At 42.3% G+C, this 23,507-nt stretch overlaps 1 protein-coding gene across 11 annotated transcripts in view; it reads left to right on the top strand.

The window, feature by feature from the left end:
* LOC100301648 (calcium-activated potassium channel subunit alpha-1a) overlaps nucleotides 1–23,507 on the top strand; it is a 331,508-nt gene that overhangs the window by 269,732 nt on the left and 38,269 nt on the right. For 10 of the 11 annotated variants that reach the window (XM_036986941.2, XM_036986926.2, XM_090242399.1 and 7 more), the window contains one exon: nucleotides 19,854–19,947. In XM_036986941.2, coding sequence (XP_036842836.1) covers nucleotides 19,854–19,947 — 94 coding nt within the window. Of the gene's footprint in view, nucleotides 1–15,635; nucleotides 16,023–19,853; nucleotides 19,948–23,507 lie in introns of all 11 variants that reach the window. The other variant, XM_090242418.1, reaches the window with a different exon arrangement.

Below are 23,507 nucleotides of genomic sequence, written 5' to 3'. Positions count from 1 at the left end.
ATTCTACCTAATGGAGTTATAGGCCTACTCAGGTTGGTTATAGTCAGACTATCACATTCTACCTAATGGAGTTATAGGCCTACTCAGGTTGGTTATAGTCAGACTAGCACATTCTACCTAATGGAGTTATAGGCCTACTCAGGTTGGTTATAGTCAGACTATCACATTCTACCTAATGGAGTTACAGGTCTACTCAGGCTGGTTATAGTCAGACTATAACATTCTACCTAATGGAGTTACTGGCCTACTCAGGTTGGTTATAGTCAGACTATCACATTCTACCTAATGGAGTTATAGGCCTACTCAGGTTGGTTATAGTCTACTCAGGCTGGTTATAGTCAGACTATCACATTCTACCTAAAGGAGTTATAGGCCTACTCAGGTTGGTTATAGTCAGACTATCACATTCTACCTAATGGAGTTACAGGCCTATTCAGGTTGGTTATAGTCAGACTATCACATTCTACCTAATGGAGTTATAGGCCTACTCAGGTTGGTTATAGTCAGACTATCACATTCTACCTAATGGAGTTACAGGTCTACTCAGGCTGGTTATAGTCAGACTATCACATTCTACCTAATGGAGTTACTGGCCTACTCAGGTTGGTTATAGTCAGACTATCACATTCTACCTAATGGAGTTACAGGCCTATTCAGGTTGGTTATAGTCAGACTATCACATTCTACCTAATGGAGTTATAGGCCTACTCAGGTTGGTTATAGTCAGACTATCACATTCTGCCTAATGGAGTTACAGGTCTACTCAGGCTGGTTATAGTCAGACTATCACATTCTACCTAATGGAGTTACTGGCCTACTCAGGTTGGTTATAGTCAGACTATCACATTCTACCTAATGGAGTTACAGGCCTACTCAGGTTGGTTATAGTCAGACTATCACATTCTACCTAATGGAGTTACAGGCCTACTCAGGTTGGTTATAGTCTACTCAGGCTGGTTATAGTCAGATTATCACATTCTACCTAAAGGAGTTATAGGCCTACTCAGGTTGGTTATAGTCAGACTATCACATTCTACCTAATGGAGTTTTAGGCCTACTCAGGTTGGTTATAGTCAGACTATCACATTCTACCTAATGGAGTTACAGGCCTACTCAGGCTGGTTATAGTCAGACTATCACATTCTAACTAATGGAGATATAGATCTACTCAGGTTGGTTATAGTCAGACTATCACATTCTACCTAATGGAGTTACAGGCCTACTCAGGTTGGTTATAGTCTACTCAGGCTGGTTATAGTCAGACTATCACATTCTACCTAAAGGAGTTATAGGCCTACTCAGGTTGGTTATAGTCAGACTATAACATTCTACCTAATGGAGTTACTGGCCTACTCAGGTTGGTTATAGTCAGACTATCACATTCTACCTAATGGAGTTATAGGCCTACTCAGGTTGGTTATAGTCAGACTATCACATTCTACCTAATGGAGTTACAGGTCTACTCAGGCTGGTTATAGTCAGACTATCACATTCTACCTAATGGAGTTACTGGCCTACTCAGGTTGGTTATAGTCAGACTATCACATTCTACCTAATGGAGTTACAGGCCTATTCAGGTTGGTTATAGTCAGACTATCACATTCTACCTAATGGAGTTATAGGCCTACTCAGGTTGGTTATAGTCAGACTATCACATTCTACCTAATGGAGTTATAGGCCTACTCAGGTTGGTTATAGTCAGACTATCACATTCTGCCTAATGGAGTTACAGGTCTACTCAGGCTGGTTATAGTCAGACTATAACATTCTACCTAATGGAGTTACTGGCCTACTCAGGTTGGTTATAGTCAGACTATCACATTCTACCTAATGGAGTTATAGGCCTACTCAGGTTGGTTATAGTCTACTCCGGCTGGTTATAGTCAGACTATCACATTCTTCCTAATGGAGTTACAGGCCTATTCAGGTTGGTTATAGTCAGACTATCACATTCTACCTAATGGAGTTATAGGCCTACTCAGGTTGGTTATAGTCAGACTATCACATTCTACCTAATGGAGTTACAGGTCTATTCAGGTTGGTTATAGTCAGACTATCACATTCTACCTAATGGAGTTATAGGCCTACTCAGGTTGGTTATAGTCAGACTATCACATTCTACCTAATGGAGTTACAGGTCTACTCAGGCTGGTTATAGTCAGACTATCACATTCTACCTAATGGAGTTACTGGCCTACTCAGGTTGGTTATAGTCAGACTATCACATTCTACCTAATGGAGTTACAGGCCTACTCAGGTTGGTTATAGTCAGACTATCACATTCTACCTAATGGAGTTACAGGCCTACTCAGGTTTGTTATAGTCTACTCAGGCTGGTTATAGTCAGACTATCACATTCTACCTAAAGGAGTTATAGGCCTACTCAGGTTGGTTATAGTCAGACTATCACATTCTACCTAATGGAGTTTTAGGCCTACTCAGGTTGGTTATAGTCAGACTATCACATTCTACCTAATGGAGTTACAGGCCTACTCAGGCTGGTTATAGTCAGACTATCACATTCTAACTAATGGAGATATAGATCTACTCAGGTTGGTTATAGTCAGACTATCACATTCTACCTAATGGAGTTACAGGCCTACTCAGGTTGGTTATAGTCTACTCAGGCTGGTTATAGTCAGACTATCACATTCTACCTAAAGGAGTTATAGGCCTACTCAGGTTGGTTATAGTCAGACTATAACATTCTACCTAATGGAGTTACTGGCCTACTCAGGTTGGTTATAGTCAGACTATCACATTCTACCTAATGGAGTTATAGGCCTACTCAGGTTGGTTATAGTCAGACTATCACATTCTACCTAATGGAGTTACAGGTCTACTCAGGCTGGTTATAGTCAGACTATCACATTCTACCTAATGGAGTTACTGGCCTACTCAGGTTGGTTATAGTCAGACTATCACATTCTACCTAATGGAGTTACAGGCCTATTCAGGTTGGTTATAGTCAGACTATCACATTCTACCTAATGGAGTTAATAGGCCTACTCAGGTTGGTTATAGTCAGACTATCACATTCTACCTAATGGAGTTTTAGGCCTACTCAGGTTGGTTATAGTCTACTCAGGCTGGTTATAGTCAGACTATCACATTCTACCTAAAGGAGTTATAGGCCTACTCAGGTTGGTTATAGTCAGACTATCACATTCTACCTAATGGAGTTATAGGCCTACTCAGGTTGGTTATAGTCAGACTATCACATTCTACCTAATGGAGTTACAGGTCTACTCAGGCTGGTTATAGTCAGACTATCACATTCTACCTAATGGAGTTACTGGCCTACTCAGGTTGGTTATAGTCAGACTATCACATTCTACCTAATGGAGTTACAGGCCTATTCAGGTTGGTTATAGTCAGACTATCACATTCTACCTAATGGAGTTAATAGGCCTACTCAGGTTGGTTATAGTCAGACTATCACATTCTACCTAATGGAGTTTTAGGCCTACTCAGGTTGGTTATAGTCTACTCAGGCTGGTTATAGTCAGACTATCACATTCTACCTAAAGGAGTTATAGGCCTACTCAGGTTGGTTATAGTCAGACTATCACATTCTACCTAATGGAGTTATAGGCCTACTCAGGTTGGTTATAGTCAGACTATCACATTCTACCTAATGGAGTTATAGGCCTACTCAGGTTGGTTATAGTCAGACTATCACATTCTACCTAATGGAGTTACAGGTCTACTCAGGCTGGTTATAGTCAGACTATAACATTCTACCTAATGGAGTTACTGGCCTACTCAGGTTGGTTATAGTCAGACTATCACATTCTACCTAATGGAGTTATAGGCCTACTCAGGTTGGTTATAGTCTACTCAGGCTGGTTATAGTCAGACTATCACATTCTACCTAATGGAGTTATAGATCTACTCAGGTTGGTTATAGTCAGACTATCACATTCTACCTAATGGAGTTATAGGCCTACTCAGGTTGGTTATAGTCAGACTATCACATTCTACCTAATGGAGTTATAGGCCTACTCAGGTTGGTTATAGTCAGACTATCACATTCTACCTAATGGAGTTATAGGCCTACTCAGGTTGGTTATAGTCAGACTATCACATTCTACCTAATGGAGTTACAGGTCTACTCAGGCTGGTTATAGTCAGACTATCACATTCTAACTAATGGAGATATAGATCTACTCAGGTTGGTTATAGTCAGACTATCACATTCTACCTAATGGAGTTACAGGCCTACTCAGGTTGGTTATAGTCAGACTATCACATTCTACCTAAAGGAGTTATAGGCCTACTCAGGTTGGTTATAGTCAGACTATCACATTCTACCTAATGGAGTTACAGGCCTATTCAGGTTGGTTATAGTCAGACTATCACATTCTACCTAATGGAGTTATAGGCCTACTCAGGTTGGTTATAGTCAGACTATCACATTCTACCTAATGGAGTTACAGGTCTATTCAGGCTGGTTATAGTCAGACTATCACATTCTACCTAATGGAGTTACTGGCCTACTCAGGTTGGTTATAGTCAGACTATCACATTCTACCTAATGGAGTTACAGGCCTATTCAGGTTGGTTATAGTCAGACTATCACATTCTACCTAATGGAGTTATAGGCCTACTCAGGTTGGTTATAGTCAGACTATCACATTCTACCTAATGGAGTTACAGGCCTACTCAGGCTGGTTATAGTCAGACTATCACATTCTAACTAATGGAGATATAGATCTACTCAGGTTGGTTATAGTCAGACTATCACATTCTACCTAATGGAGTTACAGGCCTACTCAGGTTGGTTATAGTCTACTCAGGCTGGTTATAGTCAGACTATCACATTCTACCTAAAGGAGTTATAGGCCTACTCAGGTTGGTTATAGTCAGACTATAACATTCTACCTAATGGAGTTACTGGCCTACTCAGGTTGGTTATAGTCAGACTATCACATTCTACCTAATGGAGTTATAGGCCTACTCAGGTTGGTTATAGTCAGACTATCACATTCTACCTAATGGAGTTACAGGTCTACTCAGGCTGGTTATAGTCAGACTATCACATTCTACCTAATGGAGTTACTGGCCTACTCAGGTTGGTTATAGTCAGACTATCACATTCTACCTAATGGAGTTACAGGCCTATTCAGGTTGGTTATAGTCAGACTATCACATTCTACCTAATGGAGTTATAGGCCTACTCAGGTTGGTTATAGTCAGACTATCACATTCTACCTAATGGAGTTATAGGCCTACTCAGGTTGGTTATAGTCAGACTATCACATTCTACCTAATGGAGTTACAGGTCTACTCAGGCTGGTTATAGTCAGACTATAACATTCTACCTAATGGAGTTACTGGCCTACTCAGGTTGGTTATAGTCAGACTATCACATTCTACCTAATGGAGTTATAGGCCTACTCAGGTTGGTTATAGTCTACTCAGGCTGGTTATAGTCAGACTATCACATTCTACCTAATGGAGTTACAGGCCTATTCAGGTTGGTTATAGTCAGACTATCACATTCTACCTAATGGAGTTATAGGCCTACTCAGGTTGGTTATAGTCAGACTATCACATTCTACCTAATGGAGTTACAGGTCTATTCAGGTTGGTTATAGTCAGACTATCACATTCTACCTAATGGAGTTATAGGCCTACTCAGGTTGGTTATAGTCAGACTATCACATTCTACCTAATGGAGTTACAGGTCTACTCAGGCTGGTTATAGTCAGACTATCACATTCTACCTAATGGAGTTACTGGCCTACTCAGGTTGGTTATAGTCAGACTATCACATTCTACCTAATGGAGTTACAGGCCTACTCAGGTTGGTTATAGTCAGACTATCACATTCTACCTAATGGAGTTACAGGCCTACTCAGGTTTGTTATAGTCTACTCAGGCTGGTTATAGTCAGACTATCACATTCTACCTAAAGGAGTTATAGGCCTACTCAGGTTGGTTATAGTCAGACTATCACATTCTACCTAATGGAGTTTTAGGCCTACTCAGGTTGGTTATAGTCAGACTATCACATTCTACCTAATGGAGTTACAGGCCTACTCAGGCTGGTTATAGTCAGACTATCACATTCTAACTAATGGAGATATAGATCTACTCAGGTTGGTTATAGTCAGACTATCACATTCTACCTAATGGAGTTACAGGCCTACTCAGGTTGGTTATAGTCTACTCAGGCTGGTTATAGTCAGACTATCACATTCTACCTAAAGGAGTTATAGGCCTACTCAGGTTGGTTATAGTCAGACTATAACATTCTACCTAATGGAGTTACTGGCCTACTCAGGTTGGTTATAGTCAGACTATCACATTCTACCTAATGGAGTTATAGGCCTACTCAGGTTGGTTATAGTCAGACTATCACATTCTACCTAATGGAGTTACAGGTCTACTCAGGCTGGTTATAGTCAGACTATCACATTCTACCTAATGGAGTTACTGGCCTACTCAGGTTGGTTATAGTCAGACTATCACATTCTACCTAATGGAGTTACAGGCCTATTCAGGTTGGTTATAGTCAGACTATCACATTCTACCTAATGGAGTTAATAGGCCTACTCAGGTTGGTTATAGTCAGAATATCACATTCTACCTAATGGAGTTTTAGGCCTACTCAGGTTGGTTATAGTCTACTCAGGCTGGTTATAGTCAGACTATCACATTCTACCTAAAGGAGTTATAGGCCTACTCAGGTTGGTTATAGTCAGACTATCACATTCTACCTAATGGAGTTATAGGCCTACTCAGGTTGGTTATAGTCAGACTATCACATTCTACCTAATGGAGTTACAGGTCTACTCAGGCTGGTTATAGTCAGACTATCACATTCTACCTAATGGAGTTACTGGCCTACTCAGGTTGGTTATAGTCAGACTATCACATTCTACCTAATGGAGTTACAGGCCTATTCAGGTTGGTTATAGTCAGACTATCACATTCTACCTAATGGAGTTAATAGGCCTACTCAGGTTGGTTATAGTCAGACTATCACATTCTACCTAATGGAGTTTTAGGCCTACTCAGGTTGGTTATAGTCTACTCAGGCTGGTTATAGTCAGACTATCACATTCTACCTAAAGGAGTTATAGGCCTACTCAGGTTGGTTATAGTCAGACTATCACATTCTACCTAATGGAGTTATAGGCCTACTCAGGTTGGTTATAGTCAGACTATCACATTCTACCTAATGGAGTTATAGGCCTACTCAGGTTGGTTATAGTCAGACTATCACATTCTACCTAATGGAGTTACAGGTCTACTCAGGCTGGTTATAGTCAGACTATAACATTCTACCTAATGGAGTTACTGGCCTACTCAGGTTGGTTATAGTCAGACTATCACATTCTACCTAATGGAGTTATAGGCCTACTCAGGTTGGTTATAGTCTACTCAGGCTGGTTATAGTCAGACTATCACATTCTACCTAATGGAGTTATAGATCTACTCAGGTTGGTTATAGTCAGACTATCACATTCTACCTAATGGAGTTATAGGCCTACTCAGGTTGGTTATAGTCAGACTATCACATTCTACCTAATGGAGTTATAGGCCTACTCAGGTTGGTTATAGTCAGACTATCACATTCTACCTAATGGAGTTATAGGCCTACTCAGGTTGGTTATAGTCAGACTATCACATTCTACCTAATGGAGTTACAGGTCTACTCAGGCTGGTTATAGTCAGACTATCACATTCTAACTAATGGAGATATAGATCTACTCAGGTTGGTTATAGTCAGACTATCACATTCTACCTAATGGAGTTACAGGCCTACTCAGGTTGGTTATAGTCAGACTATCACATTCTACCTAAAGGAGTTATAGGCCTACTCAGGTTGGTTATAGTCAGACTATCACATTCTACCTAATGGAGTTACAGGCCTATTCAGGTTGGTTATAGTCAGACTATCACATTCTACCTAATGGAGTTAATAGGCCTACTCAGGTTGGTTATAGTCAGACTATCACATTCTACCTAATGGAGTTTTAGGCCTACTCAGGTTGGTTATAGTCTACTCAGGCTGGTTATAGTCAGACTATCACATTCTACCTAAAGGAGTTATAGGCCTACTCAGGTTGGTTATAGTCAGACTATCACATTCTACCTAATGGAGTTATAGGCCTACTCAGGTTGGTTATAGTCAGACTATCACATTCTACCTAATGGAGTTATAGGCCTACTCAGGTTGGTTATAGTCAGACTATCACATTCTACCTAATGGAGTTACAGGTCTACTCAGGCTGGTTATAGTCAGACTATCACATTCTACCTAATGGAGTTACTGGCCTACTCAGGTTGGTTATAGTCAGACTATCACATTCTACCTAATGGAGTTACAGGCCTACTCAGGTTGGTTATAGTCAGACTATCACATTCTACCTAATGGAGTTACAGGCCTACTCAGGTTGGTTATAGTCTACTCAGGCTGGTTATAGTCAGACTATCACATTCTACCTAAAGGAGTTATAGGCCTACTCAGGTTGGTTATAGTCAGACTATCACATTCTACCTAATGGAGTTTTAGGCCTACTCAGGTTGGTTATAGTCAGACTATCACATTCTACCTAATGGAGTTACAGGCCTACTCAGGCTGGTTATAGTCAGACTATCACATTCTAACTAATGGAGATATAGATCTACTCAGGTTGGTTATAGTCAGACTATCACATTCTACCTAATGGAGTTACAGGCCTACTCAGGTTGGTTATAGTCTACTCAGGCTGGTTATAGTCAGACTATCACATTCTACCTAAAGGAGTTATAGGCCTACTCAGGTTGGTTATAGTCAGACTATCACATTCTACCTAATGGAGTTACAGGCCTACTCAGGCTGGTTATAGTCAGACTATCACATTCTAACTAATGGAGATATAGATCTACTCAGGTTGGTTATAGTCAGACTATCACATTCTACCTAATGGAGTTACAGGCCTACTCAGGTTGGTTATAGTCAGACTATCACATTCTACCTAATGGAGTTACAGGACTACTCAGGTTATAGTCAGACTATCACATTCTACCTAATGGAGTTACAGGCCTACTCAGGTTGGTTTTAGTCAGACTATCACATTCTAACTAATGGAGTTATAGATCTACTCAGGTTGGTTATAGTCAGACTTTCACATTCTACCTAATGGAGTTACAGGCCTACTCAGGTTGGTTATAGTCAGACTATCACATTCTAACTAATGGAGTTATAGATCTACTCAGGTTGGTTATAGTCAGACTATCACATTCTACCTAATGGAGTTACAGGCCTACTCAGGTTGGTTATAGTCAGACTATTCACTCTATACTGTAGACCAGATAGCCAATCTATGCTATCTAAAAAGGACTAAAGACAGAAACATATCATTTGGTTCCATTTCAACATATTTGTTAGTGAAACCAAAGTGCTGTAACATTTATAAGTTAAGTCAAATAGCCAAGTACACATGCCAATACTTTCAAATGTTCAAATCTATAGCACAGAAAAACATGGACAGTCAAGCGCATTGCAAATTCTGAACCGCTGGTCAGCAACATAATAAACTAAAGCACTGATCATTGGGAACGAGATCAGAATGACTGCTCAGGCTTGAACCATCAATTAAATAATAAATAGGTAGCCACGCCTACAAAACTAAAACAATCCATGTGTTCAAATCAAAAGGCGTGATTAACATGACATCAATAACACAGCCACATCCCGAGTCCCCGGTGCCGAAACATTCACAAATCAAAAGGCCTGATTAACATGACATCAATAACACAGCCACATCCCGAATCCCGGTGCCGACACATTCACAAATCAAAAGGCCTGATTAACATGACATCAATAACACAGCCACATCCCGAATCCCGGTGCCGACACATTCACAAATCAATAGGCGTGATTAACATGACATCAATAACACAGCCACATCCTGAATCCCGGTGCCGACACATTCACAAATCAAAAGGCCTGATTAACATGACATCAATAACACAGCCACATCCCGAATCCCGGTGCCGACACATTCACAAATCAAAAGGCGTGATTAACATGACATCAATAACACAGCCACATCCCGAATCCCGGTGCCGACACATTCACAAATCAAAAGGCGTGATTAACATGACATCAATAACACAGCCACATCCTGAATCCCGGTGCCGACACATTCACAAATCAAAAGGCGTGATTAACATGACATCAATAACACAGCCACATCCTGAATCCCGGTGCCGACACATTCACAAATCAAAAGGCCTGATTAACATGACATCAATAACACAGCCACATCCCGAATCCCCGGTGCTGAAACATTCACAAATCAAAAGGCCTGATTAACATGACATCAATAACACAGCCACATCCCGAATCCCCGGTGCTGAAACATTCACAAATCAAAAGGCCTGATTAACATGACATCAATAACACAGCCACATCCCGAGTCCCCGGTGCTGAAACATTCAGAAATCAAAAGGCCTGATTAACATGACATCAATAACACAGCCACATCCCGAATCCTCGGTGCTGAAACATTCACAAATCAAAAGGCCTGATTAACATGACATCAATAACACAGCCACATCCCGAATCCCCGGTGCTGAAACATTCACAAATCAAAAGGCCTGATTAACATGACATCAATAACACAGCCACATCCTGAATCCCGGTGCCGACACATTCACAAATCAAAAGGCGTGATTAACATGACATCAATAACACAGCCACATCCTGAATCCCGGTGCCGACACATCCCGAGTCCCGGTGCCGACACATTCACAAATCAAAAGATGGTTTCGTATTTCGTTTAAAAGCTCTGACAAAGGCCAAGAGAACACGAAACACTTTTCAATGAGGAAACAGAAATCCACTTTGGGGGCTACATGTTTTGAAAGATGTAGCCTACGATGCGTAAGATGTAGCCTGGTGATCGTTTTAAGGAGAACAAAAACTACTTAGCCTACATTTGAACACCACAGCAGATGATTCACTACTTGGCATCTTCCCAATTAAGTAACCTAGATTAGTTGTTTGGTTACTTGAAGAGAACTAGGGCCTGTCACTCACACCTCTTCCAATGCATTGTGGAATAGTGCGCATCAAATTCTACTAATATAGAAGCTGAAATTTGTATAACATCCTGGCATTCAAACCGTACTTGCTTTTTGAAAATTCAGATACTCCCGAGAAGGCATCATGCGTGATTGCTTTGTTTCACGTTATTGGTTCATTTCCCTTTTCAAAATGTTGCATACTTAATTTTTTCGCATACTCAAACAGTCTGCTATTTAGGACACAGGTACTGTATGGGTATTCAGACACAGCCACTAACTATGGTGTGTTAGGGGTGCTCCGGTCCAGACGGTGGTGTGTGTGTTTGTCCCTCCCTCATGTGTTATCGAGAGTTATGGGTAGACGTTTGTGTGACTGTCTCTCTGGTTGGGTTTGGTGTGTGTTCTGTTCAGTCTGTAGTCTCGGCTCATCCGTTCTGTATTGAATACTCCTCTACCCTGGAAGCTTAGCCCCGACCCTTTTGATGAAGCTCCACAAAACCCTCTTGATAGACCCACCCTAACCCTGATCGATCAATCAATCAATGCTTGGGCTAGTTTCAATGTAAGGGGAACAACTTCAACACATTGCTGAGCTACTTGTGAAGTGGTGCTTAGCAGTGAGTTCAGTTCAGCTCATCTGAAAAGGATTCCTAACCGTGAAAGAGGCTTTTGATATTGTCCCACAGTTTTGTTCCATTTTCCAGAAGCACAGCGTTATCCCCTCCTTTGTTTTACCTAGCTCTCTCTGTGCCCATACAATCTGTCACTCTCATTCACCCCATCCATCGCCGTTTTGCACTGTTCTCTCCATTCAGCTCACATTTTGCACCACCACCGATGTGCTTTAAAATAGTGCTAATTCACTGTCTAACCATTTTCTTTTTACAACTGTCTGGGATGTCTGTCTCTGTCCATCTCCCTCATCATGATCATCACCACTCTCTTCCTCCATGTAACCTGTCATTTGTCTCTTGCACTTTTCCTCAGCCAAATATAAGTATAATGGATATGTCAGATCACGTAAGTGTGTTTCTCTGTCCCTCCCCATCCTTGCTTCTGCGATCAACCCCCCCACACAAACCCCTCCTTGTGTTTAAACCTGTACTAGTCTCCCCCCCCCCCCCCCCCCCCAAGTGTTAATACAATGCTCTGGTTTGGTGTCCCCCTTTAGTTGTAGAATGCAAAGCTACCATCTTAAAGTCTCTTCTGTACATGATGTGAATTGATACAGAGGCCCTTGACAATAATAACAGAGTTTATCCACAGATTGTCCACAACGATGATGTGTAAATTAATCTCATTGCCTGGCGTGTTATAAGCCCCCCTCCCTTCTCACATCAAAAAATACATACAGTACATTCGGAAAGTATTCAGACCCTTTGACTTTTTCCACATTTTGTTACGTTACAGCCTTATTCTAAAATGCACAAATGTTTTTTTTATATCAGCAATCTACACACAATACCACATAATGACAAAGCAAAAACTGTTTTTTTGAAGTGTATGCGAATGTATTAAAAATAAAAACAGAAATACCTTATTTACATAAGTATTCAGACCCTTTGCTATGAGACTCAACACTGAGCTCAGGTGCATCCTGTTTCCATTGATCATCCTTGAGATGTTTCTACAACTTGATTGTGGTAAATGGGGACATTTACCTGTGGTAAATTCAATTGATTGGACATGACTTGAAAAGGCACACACCTGTCTATATAAGGTCCCACAGTTGACAGTACATGTCAGATCTAAAACCAAGCCATGAGGTCGAAGAAATTGCCCGTACAGCTCCGAGACACAGATCTGGGGAAGGATAGCAAAACATTTCTGCAGCATTGAAGGTCCCCAAGAACACAGTGGCCTCCATCATTCTTAAATGGAAGAAGTTTGGAACCACCAAAACTCTTCCTAGAGCTGGCCGCCCGGCCAAACTGAGCAGTCGGGGGAGAAGAGCCTTGGTCAGGGAGGTGACCAAGAAACCGATGGTCACTCTGACAGAACTCTAGATGTCCTCTGTGGAGATGGGAGAACCAACCAGAAGGACAACCATCTCTGCAGCACTCCACCAATCAGGCGTTTATGGTAGAGTGGGAAGCCACTCCTCAGTAAAAGGCAAATGACAGCCCACTTGGAGTTTGCCAAAAGGGCACCTAAAGGACTCTCAGACCATGACAAACAAGATTCTCTGGTCTGATGAATCTAAGATTGAACTATTTGGCCTGAATGCTAAGTGTCACATCTGGAGGAAACCTGGCACCATCCCTACGGTGAAGAATGGTGGTGGCAGCATCATGCTCTGGGGATGTTTTTCAGCGGCTTTCCGTTTGAGTTATGTTAGGTTTTATTTTCATCGTATTTTCATCGTATTCCTGAGACTACTCAGGATCGAGGGAAAGATGAACGGAGCAAAGTACAGAGAGATCCTTGATGAAAACCTACTCCAGAGCGCTCAGGAACTCAGACTGGGGCGAAGGTTCACCTTCCAACAGGACAACGACCCAAAGCACACAGCCAAGACAAAGCAGGAGTGGCTTCGGGACAAGTCTCTGAATGTCCTTGAGTGGCCCAGCCAGAGCCCAGACTTGAACCCGATCGAACATCTCTGAAGCGACCTGAAAATAGCTGTGCAGCGACGCTCCCCATCCAACTTGAGCTTGAGAGGATCTGCAGAGAATAATGGGAGAAACTCCCCAAATACAGATGTGCCAAGCTTGTAGTGTCATACCCAAGAAGACGCGAGGCTGTCAAAGGTACTGAGTAAAGGGTCTGAATACTTTGTGTAAATGTGATGTTTCAGTTTTTTATTTTTAATAAATTAGCAAACATTTTGAAAAACCTGGTTTTGCTTTGTTGTTATGGGGAATTGTGTGTAGATTAATGAGGGAAAAAAACAATTTCTCAAATTTTAGAATAAGGCTGTAACCCAACAAAATGTGTAAAACGTTGAGAGATCTGAATACATTCCGAAGGCCCTGTAGATAACGTCATTATCTTCTAGGTGACCTAGCTAATTCAGTACCTAACTGTATAACATACATATCCTTTCATATACTTAACATATATTTGTAGCAAATGATTGAAGATCTATGCTCTGTTCTTGATGACGTTGTGTTCAGCTCAGTAAGGTTGTGTTTGTGTTGTGCTGCGTCGAGCAGCAGAGGGCGCTACAACACCAGGAAAAACTGGAAGTCAAAAAGAGACCGGCGTTCGTTTCAAAGCAGATTGCAATTTAGGTAAATCTCTCAGTATAAAGTATAGCGTTGAACAAATGTACTAATTTCTATCTTGTGTCATATAGATAATGTGAATGTTAATTGTTAAATGCTTTTTGTTTGTTATAATGTTGTTTTCAGTTTTTATTATCCTACAGTTTAATAACCATTTCAGATGCTTACTGTATAATACACAGCTTTCTGTGTTTGTCATAACTACATAGGGTACTGTATGATACATAACAAAAATAACTGTAATGATAAAAATAACCACAATAATTCTAATAAAATAATCCAATACTAGTAATACAAGTTCTACAAAATAATACATAATGTTACACAGCAAAAAATACCCAAACATACTATGATACCAACGTAGTACCCAGCACAGGTAGGCCTAATATTAATACACAAATCAAACTCCGATACAATAAACAAACAACAGTATCCTCTCCGCTGTCCCGTCCTCTCTGTGATTTGCATAGGACCCTGATGGGGGCTTGCATGCGTGATGGCCCCATCTAATCATAAGCATTTCTGGTAGGGACAGTTGCCGTCTGGGCTGTTCTGAGTGCACAGTGGACCTGCCAGGGTGTGTGAGTGCGCTCGAACACTGCGCGTGTTTGACAAGGGACAGATGAATCCAGGAGCTATCGGTGATGCTCTGTAAATCAAGGAGGCAGCTGACAGCTGGGATAAACCTCTGTTTAGTGCTCCGGGGGGGGGGGGGGCCGGCCAAAACCATGACACACACACAAACCACAACACACACAGCAACCAAACAACCTACTTTACCGTAATCTGTAATACCATACATTGTGGTAGAGATGAGGTTCCATTGTGGAGAGGTTTTGAACATGATTTGCCTGGGTATTTACACACAGACTGTGTTACTGCTGTGTTCTAAAACGCCACTGTAGCACAACGGAGCAAGGGAGAGAAAAGCACATGTTTATTGTTTATTAGGAATGAAAAAATAAATGTCATATTTAGGTGTCATCGTCAATTACCGAGAAAATGACTGGTTTCAAGAAAGAAATGGTCCAACAATGAAAGTCACATACATTTTTCTCATTTAAATATTTAGTGATGCAGGAGAAATTATTAATAATTTATGTAACATTGTTTTAATAAGGATTTATTTTGTCTCAGTGTTTATAACTACGGATGAGCATGTTTACTGTACATATTTTTTTTTAAAGCAGAAATGTAACATTTATCCTAAAATGTTTGGCCTGCTGAATATAATAACAAATAGCTTTTTTAACACACAATTTAATATTTCCCAGCACAAGATAAATTATAAAGTAAATACCATTGTCTTTCTATCTATCTAGCAACCTCCGTCTCTCCAGCCTTTCTGCCTCACTCTGTTTATTCTCCATTGTTTGACAGTAAAGGATGAAGTTAGATCGTCTTTACAAAACCCATCAATTAAAATCTCCAACTGCACCACGCCCTCCTCCTGCATCACGTCTAACGCCATTCACCCCCAAGCACCGCCTCGCCCCTCCCGCCACAAGGACCCCCTGGCCCCCCGGGACGCGGACCCCGCCGTACTTCTCGTTAATAACCGTAAAGGAAGCCTGCTTCCTCCGAGGGTGGGGCTGGGTCTTGGGCCCCACGGGGGGCTCCGCTTCAGTATCTCCGGCCCCAGCAGGGGGGACGGGACGGGCCGGGTCCTGACCGAACAGAGCAGGCTGAACCGGGCCCGCAGCCTGCCGGTGAAATACCGCTACCACCCCAGTAACGCAGCACTGCACGACCACAGCAGCAGGGCCTGTAGGTTGCCCCCTTTGGCAAGATGCATCAGTCCCTGTCAGTTCCTAACACCCTGTACTGTCCTGTCACACTGCGTCCGTCGCCTGCCTTCACTGAGCTGCTCCTAACTGCTGCTAGTTGTAAATACCACATTCACCACTGCTACTGCTTTGCATGGAAGCAGCTCTCATGCGCTCAGCAATGCAACACCCAGTGCTGTGTGTGTGGCTGCCAAGCTATGGAATAGGACCAGTAGGTGACTTTCTACTACCTGGCTTAGTGCTAGATCACATATAGTCCTTAGCCCATGAAGTCCTTACTGTTTTATTGCATTTGAATAGATGCCTTGAGAAGTTTGAGTAGTTTTTATTTGATTTAAATTACATTTGAGTGATGATGTGACAATATTGCTGCCCTGATCATTGACAACAACAGTCTGCTATATCAATCTCAGAGAGACTGTTGTGTAGAAATCAGTTTAGTTTTCAAAGTATTGTAATGTCATTGGTACAGTAACAGTCACACACAAGCTGTGATCTCCATGGCTGCAGTGCAGAACATGTTCTTTCATTGTTGGTGATCTAAATTAGTGTCGTTGTTGTGCGTAAATCCCACCAGCTTTTAACAGAACTGATTGATCACACGGCCAAGGATATGAGACTGGCTAGGCCCAGAGATATGAGACTGGCTAGGCCCAGAGATATGAGACTGGCTAGGCCCAGAGATATGAGACTGGCTAGGCCCAGAGATATGATACTGGCTAGGCCCAGAGATATGAGACTGGCTAGGCCCAGAGATATGAGACTGGCTAGGCCCAGAGATATGATACTGGCTAGGCCCAGAGATATGAGACTGGCTAGGCCCAGAGATATGAGACTGGCTAGGCCCAGAGATATGAGACTGGCTAGGCCCAGAGATATGAGACTGGCTAGGCCCAGAGATATGAGACTGGCTAGGCCCAGAGATATGAGACTGGCTAGGCCCAGAGATATGAGACTGGCTAGGCCCAGAGATATGAGACTGGCCAGGCCCAGAGATATGAGACTGGCTAGGCCCAGAGATATGAGACTGGCTAGGCCCAGAGATATGAGACTGGCTAGGCCCAGAGATATGAGACTGGATGTTTCTACTAACATAGAACAATAAGCCAACAGGAAATAATATTTTATTCTGTGATATTTTCACAAAGTGGATTAGACTAGAGAGCGATGCGGTTGTAAAGTGGAAAGCGCTTTCTTGTGATATTAGCTATTCAGGACATCCACATTTGCAGAGCGGAAATGTCAGAGAATGGCATTTTATTAGAGGGCAAAGCCGCATTTTTATATTTTATTAGTGCAATTAGGTGACAGTCTAGAAGGGATGCTCAGACGGTAATGAAATGTCCTTGGTGCTCGGAGCAGTCAGCGCTTACAGCTACGCTACATTGATTTGCATGAATATCATGCTGTAGTATTGATTTCTAATCAATGCACTAATACAGGGTTTGAAGTGGCTTTGGCATTTGTGTGCTGTGGAGAATGTGGAGTGAATAAGAAAAGTGCCTGGGTGCCCTGTCTGACTCTGAAAGCCTTCTACAGACAGTAGAATAGTCTGGTCTTAGCTAAACTGAAAGTCTTCAGTAGGTTACTGGGCCTGGACTAATCTCTAGCTGGGTTTTTCTCTTAGTCTTCTGTCTGTGTCTGGTTCAGAGAAAAGTTTTAATCTCCTGCAGAGTGAGGAGTAGCTGACAGGAAAATGAACGTCTATCAGATCAAGCTAATCTAAAACTTCAGAGTGCTGCCTGACTGTAGTGCAAGATTCATTTAATGGGAAATGTCACAATTGTTCAACTTCATATTCATCATCTCCAGCACCACCCAACATCAGCAAATGTGAAAATTAAGTGTTTCTATGTTTTGTAGTAAAAAAGTGTTTCCAATGACATCATCAACCAATTAGTAGGCAATGGCGGATAGGAGCGTTGAGCCAGTAACCAAAAGGTTGCTGGATCGAATCCCAGAGCTGACACGGTACAAATCTGTCGTTCTGCCCCTGACAGTTAACCCACTGTTCCCTGGGCACCGATGACGTTAATATCAAATAAGGCAGCCCCCCACACCTCTCTGGTTCGGAGAGTTTGGATTAAATGCGGAAAACACATTTCAGTTAAATGCAATCAGTTGTACAACTGACTAGGTATCCCCTTTCCTTTTTCATGATTGGTTAAAATCACACAATGCACACCGATGTCATCATAAACACTTATCATCCTCTATCTGTTTTACTACAAAACATAGAAACGCTCCATTTTCACCTATGTTGATGTTGGGATGGTGCTGGAGATCATGAATATGGAGTATATTTTTTTGTAATGTTCCTTTTAAAGCTGTGCTCAGCAAGTTTATTGTTTGAATGTATTTAATACTTCTTATATGGATTATTAATGCATCAACCCCAATTATTTTTTTCATATAGTATATTTCAGCTATTTTAAAGGGTTATTTTGAGCTTCATCTAGCTACTGGTAGGTAGTGTGTGCAGAAAACTAGCCATAATGCTAATGCTAGGCTACTCAATAATTTCCTGTTTGGAGCACTGGTTGTGCATGTGATTGGCTACTCTGGGATGCTCGTGCAGTCCTGATTGGCTGAGTGCTTGTGGCATGGAGCTTAAGTTAGACCTGTAGAAGAGCCATTGTGCTCTGTAGCTAGGGTTGCAAAATTCCGGTAACTTTGGTAGGAGTATTCCGGATTTCCTTCTTTCCTTCTTATTCCCTCCTGACTTATTCCCTCCAGAAAATCTTGGAATTTTGGTAAAGTTACTGGAATTTTGAAACCCTATCCATAGCTAGAGCAGGAATGATGGGGTGAGTGTCTGCCTCATTAGTCATCCATTCAAAACAACCAAACTGCACAGAACCATCCTCTCTCTCTGTCTCTCTCTCTCTCTCTCTCTCTGTCTGTCTGTCTCTCTCTCTCTCTCTCTCTCTCTCTCTCTCTGTCTCTCTCCCTCTCTCTCTCTCTCTCTGTATCTCTCTCTGTCTCTCTCTCTCTCTCTCTCTCTGTCTGTCTGTCTCTCTCTCTCTCTCTCTCTCTCTCTCTCTCTCTGTCTCTCTCCCTGTCTCTCTCCCTCTCTCTCTCTCTCTCTCTCTCTGTATCTCTCTCTGACTCTCTCTGTCTCTCTCTCTCTCTCTCTCTCTCTCTCTCTCTCTCTGTCTCTCTCTCTCTCTCTGTCTCTCTCTCTCTCTCTCTCTCTCTCTCTCTCTGTCTCTCTCTCTCTGTCTTTCTCTCTCTCTCTCTCTCTCTCTCTCTCTGTTTTTCTGTCTCTCTGTCTTTCTCTCTCTCTCTCTCTCTCTCTTTCTCCTTATCTCTGTCATTGATTCTGTCCACGATACGCTGTTGACAATGACAGTCCGTCCTAGTCACATGGCCCGTATTTGCTGACCTAGGGAAGCATGGGCACACTGATGCGGACTGCTAGAGGTCCAACCACATGCAGTCTTGACTGGATCTAAAGAGAGATACCAGAGCTAAAGTGATCCAGTACCACTATATAGAACCCAGTCCAGAGGAACCGAACCAAAATGTTTGGGTTTTGGCGGAGTAAGCAGATGTCAAGTCTTACTAGGTCGTTTTTCTTTTCTCAAATGGACCTTTGTCCCCGTAATAACTAAGGTGTTCTCTTTCTGTCAGTCTTCTGTCTGATTATGACATGTTGTTTTATGAGTTTTTTGTTGTTGTCTGTGTTTAGTTTTTTTTGCGACAGCTGATTTATTGAGTGTTGGCTTTGGTGTTCTTTGACGTGTCAGTTCCAGCTCACATTAACCTCCCCGTCTGTCCATAGCCTGACACTCTTTGCATGTGTTTGCAGTTGAAGACGAGCACCCGTCAACTCTGTCGCCCAAAAAAAAGCAGCGGAACGGAGGCATGCGAAACTCACCCAACAACTCCCCCAACATGATGAGGTAAGATATTGATTTGATGCTTCAAACAGAAAGATAGAAAGGAAGTGAGAGGGTGAGAAGGAGGAGTAGGAGAGAGAAAGAGAGATGAATGGTTGGTGGGAGTGGGGAAGGGGCGATCGAATAAGAGTAAGAAAGTTCAAGTGAGGGGTGGAGAAGGACAAGGGTGGTGGGACTGTTGGAGGAGGGAGCGAAGAAGCAAGGGAGCCGAGCAGAGGAGAGGGAGAACAAAGTGAGAGTCAGAAGAGGAGAGGACAGCTGGGCTGTTTAGGCTGGCATGCTGTCAGACACTGGGTAATGACAGAGCTGAAATATTCCTGTCATGAAAGACAGTCTGTGTGAGGGGGAGTAGCTGTTTGGGGGAAAAACTGGCTTTAAAGTATCATCTGTCACCCCACCACCCTGCCTTCATCCCCCCTCCGACCCCTCCCGCCCACATGTAGTCCTTAAACAACGCTGGCACTAACGACACCAGCAACCAATCAGAGTCCTCCCCGTGGTTCCTCTGCCCCGGGGCAGTGGGATCTATTGTGGGACCCCTGCGACTACTGTGTCTGCTACTTAAGGCCATATGTGAGATGTATTATCACAATCAAAAATGAATTTGCAATATTACCTTCCTTTTCTCCTGTCCTCTGGAATTAAATTGCCGTTAATTGACTTTGAAAGATGAAAGGGTTTAGGTTTTTGTGCGAAAGTAGAGAGACGTTGGTAGGAACATGACGGCATGAAAAATGCAGAGATAGAGATTGGGGGGGGGGGGGCTGTCCGATCTGGGTGGCAGGGTGGAAGCACAGTGGTGAAGATGGGTGGGGGCTGTCCGATCTGGGTGGCAGGGTGGAAGCACAGTGGTGAAGATGGGTGAAAACATGGTCACTCACAGCATAGATCCACTTCCTTTTAAATGAGAGTGATTGTTAGAGACCTGTATCTTACTGTATAAATATACAATCTCCTAATAGTGCTGTGTACTTTTTGTCATGTGAGTCACAAAGTATTTGGAGCTGAAGAGCATATATTTCCACATGAACTAATATTAGATTTAGAAAAAAGCTATTGTCTTCAAATTGTAAAAAAAATCAGAACGAGATTTTTAAACTATCATGAAAAAGAAAACAAGCATGACAATGTATCCATTTGGTTGTTGTTCAATTCAATCCTTAACCGAAAACAACACATTAATTAAAGATTCTATAATTATGTTTGCAAATTTCTTCTCACAACCAAGGTTACCTAATTTTCTCATAGTTTCAAGTTTAAATGTCATGTGCACAAGTTCAGTGAAATGCCTTTCTTGCTAGCTCTAAACCCAACGATGCAGTAATCAATATCAATGAGTCAGATACACAAAGTACTAGAAAGATGGTACTGTTCATTTAAACATTGTATTTTGGTTTATAGGATAATTTTCTGTGTACTGTATGTTCTCTGCAAAACTCAATGGAATCCTTTGGTGGGCTTTGTATGGTAGAGCTGGTTGTTACTCGGGTCCCATTAGGGCATCTTTGAACAGCAGCCAACAGAAGTGCTCTGTATGATTGTATGTACTGCTTGTCTGTTGTACATGTTAGGCTAACCCTCAGTTCTCAACAAAACAAGCAATTAAACGAGCCCTCCAACACACGCCCAACCATTAGCCCAACACATAGTCTTATCCTTCAGTCTCGTCTGCAAAGAGAGCAGCGTTGGAGATGCCCTTGTTTAAAAAGAGCAAACCTCGACAAAAGAAAGAAAAACTGGCACACTTCCAGATAACTGCTAGTTAAGACGGCTGCTAGTTAAGATGGCTGCTAGTTTAGACGGCTGCTAGTTTAGATGGCTGCTAGTTTAGATGGCTGCTAGTTAAGATGGCTGCTAGTTTAGATGGCTGCTGGTTAAGATGGCTGCTAGTTTAGATGGCTGCTAGTTAAGATGGCTGCTAGTTAAGATGGCTGCTAGTTTAGATGGCTGCTAGTTAAGATGGATGCTAGTTAAGATGTGGCTGCTCGTTTAGATGGCTGCTTGTTTAGATGGCTGCTAGTTTAGACGGCTGCTAGTTAAGATGGATGGTAGTTAAGATGGCTGCTAGTTTAGACGGCTGCTAGTTAAGACGGCTGCTAGTTTAGACGGCTGCTAGTTTAGACGGCTGCTAGTTAAGACGGCTGCTAATTTAGATGGCTGCTAGTTTAGACGGCTCCTAGTTAAGACGGCTGCTAGTTTAGACGGCTGCTAGTTTAGACGGCTGCTAGTTTACGCGGCTGCTAGTTTAGATGGCTGCTAGTTAAGATGGCTGCTAGTTTAGACGGCTGCTAGTTAAGACGGCTGCTAGTTTAGACGGCTGCTAGTTAAGACGGCTGCTAGTTTAGACGGCTGCTAGTTTAGACGGCTGCTAGTTAAGACGGCTGCTAGTTTAGACGGCTGCTAGTTAAGATGGCTGCTAGTTTAGACGGCTGCTAGTTTTTGTTTCTTAACAAAACCTTATTTTTTTCTCTCTCTCTCTCATTCTCTCCTCTGCTGAGGAGATGGTCCCCATTTGCCGTGTAATATTTGCATCTCCGCTTTGATCTCACAGTGATAATAATTCTTAGGAGTTATTTACTTGGTTTTGAAAATGCTTCAAAGCGGTGTCAAAGTTTCTCTGCTTTAGGGGTGCTTGTGTATTCGGCTGGCTCTTGGGGCTGCGGATGACAGGTCCTCTGTTCTAGGTGTAGGCTTTTTCAAGTCATAGCCCTCAGCAAAACATCAAATTACCCAGCGCCGACCACAGCCCCTTCCTTTCCCCACAGCCCCTGTCAATATATGATACCATATATATTAAATACTTACGCTTTACAAGGTGTATTTTATGCACAATGAAAAGTGATTGTTTGAGGTAGCCGTAGGGATACTTTACTCTACAAGGAAGGAGGGGGAAAAACACAGCAGAGAGCGAGAGAGTGTGTATACCATATCAAGTCTGGATTTTACAGGACTTGCTGCCTGAAGGCCTCTGTAAATAAATAATGATCAACAGATTGGCTGTGGGTTTTTGAAAAGCATGTTTTTGTCAGTTTGCATGATGGGGAGGACTTTCAAAGCGAGAGGCTGCCTTCATAGCCTGCTGGAGAGGGATTGGGGGAGCATACCCATCCCAAGCTAGTGACTGCTGAGCGATGCACTGGAATAACTATGTTTGAAATATACACTGAGGGACGGTTGGAGAGGGACGGTTGGAGAGGGACGGTTGGAGAGGGAGGGAGAGAGGGAGTGGGGGTATAGAGATGGAGAGACGGGGGAGGGAGAGAAAGAGGGCAAATTCTCCTTTGTTATGGGCTGTCTTTTATTGCCTAGGTTACTTTATTGTACAGTTTGGGTTCACCCACAATTCACTTGGCAGAAACTATAGGCCTTTTCTTTAGGCAAGGCAATTAAATGCAAATATATTGCAATGCACAGTAAATTCTCTTTTGATACCATGTTGATTTTCTAGCTGATTTAAATGTTTTGTTTAATATTCTACAAAATATGTTTTTGTACTGGCTAGATATCTGATATCTGAAACGGTTAGTCTGGGAGCCGGCTCAGCCTGTGTAAATACAAAGTAA

The sequence above is a fragment of the Oncorhynchus mykiss genome, chromosome 1, assembly GCF_057628025.1.
Source record: "Oncorhynchus mykiss isolate SJ-2025 chromosome 1, ASM5762802v1, whole genome shotgun sequence".
Lineage (NCBI taxonomy): Eukaryota > Metazoa > Chordata > Actinopteri > Salmoniformes > Salmonidae > Oncorhynchus > Oncorhynchus mykiss.
This window is presented reverse-complemented; position numbering and strand designations above follow the sequence as displayed.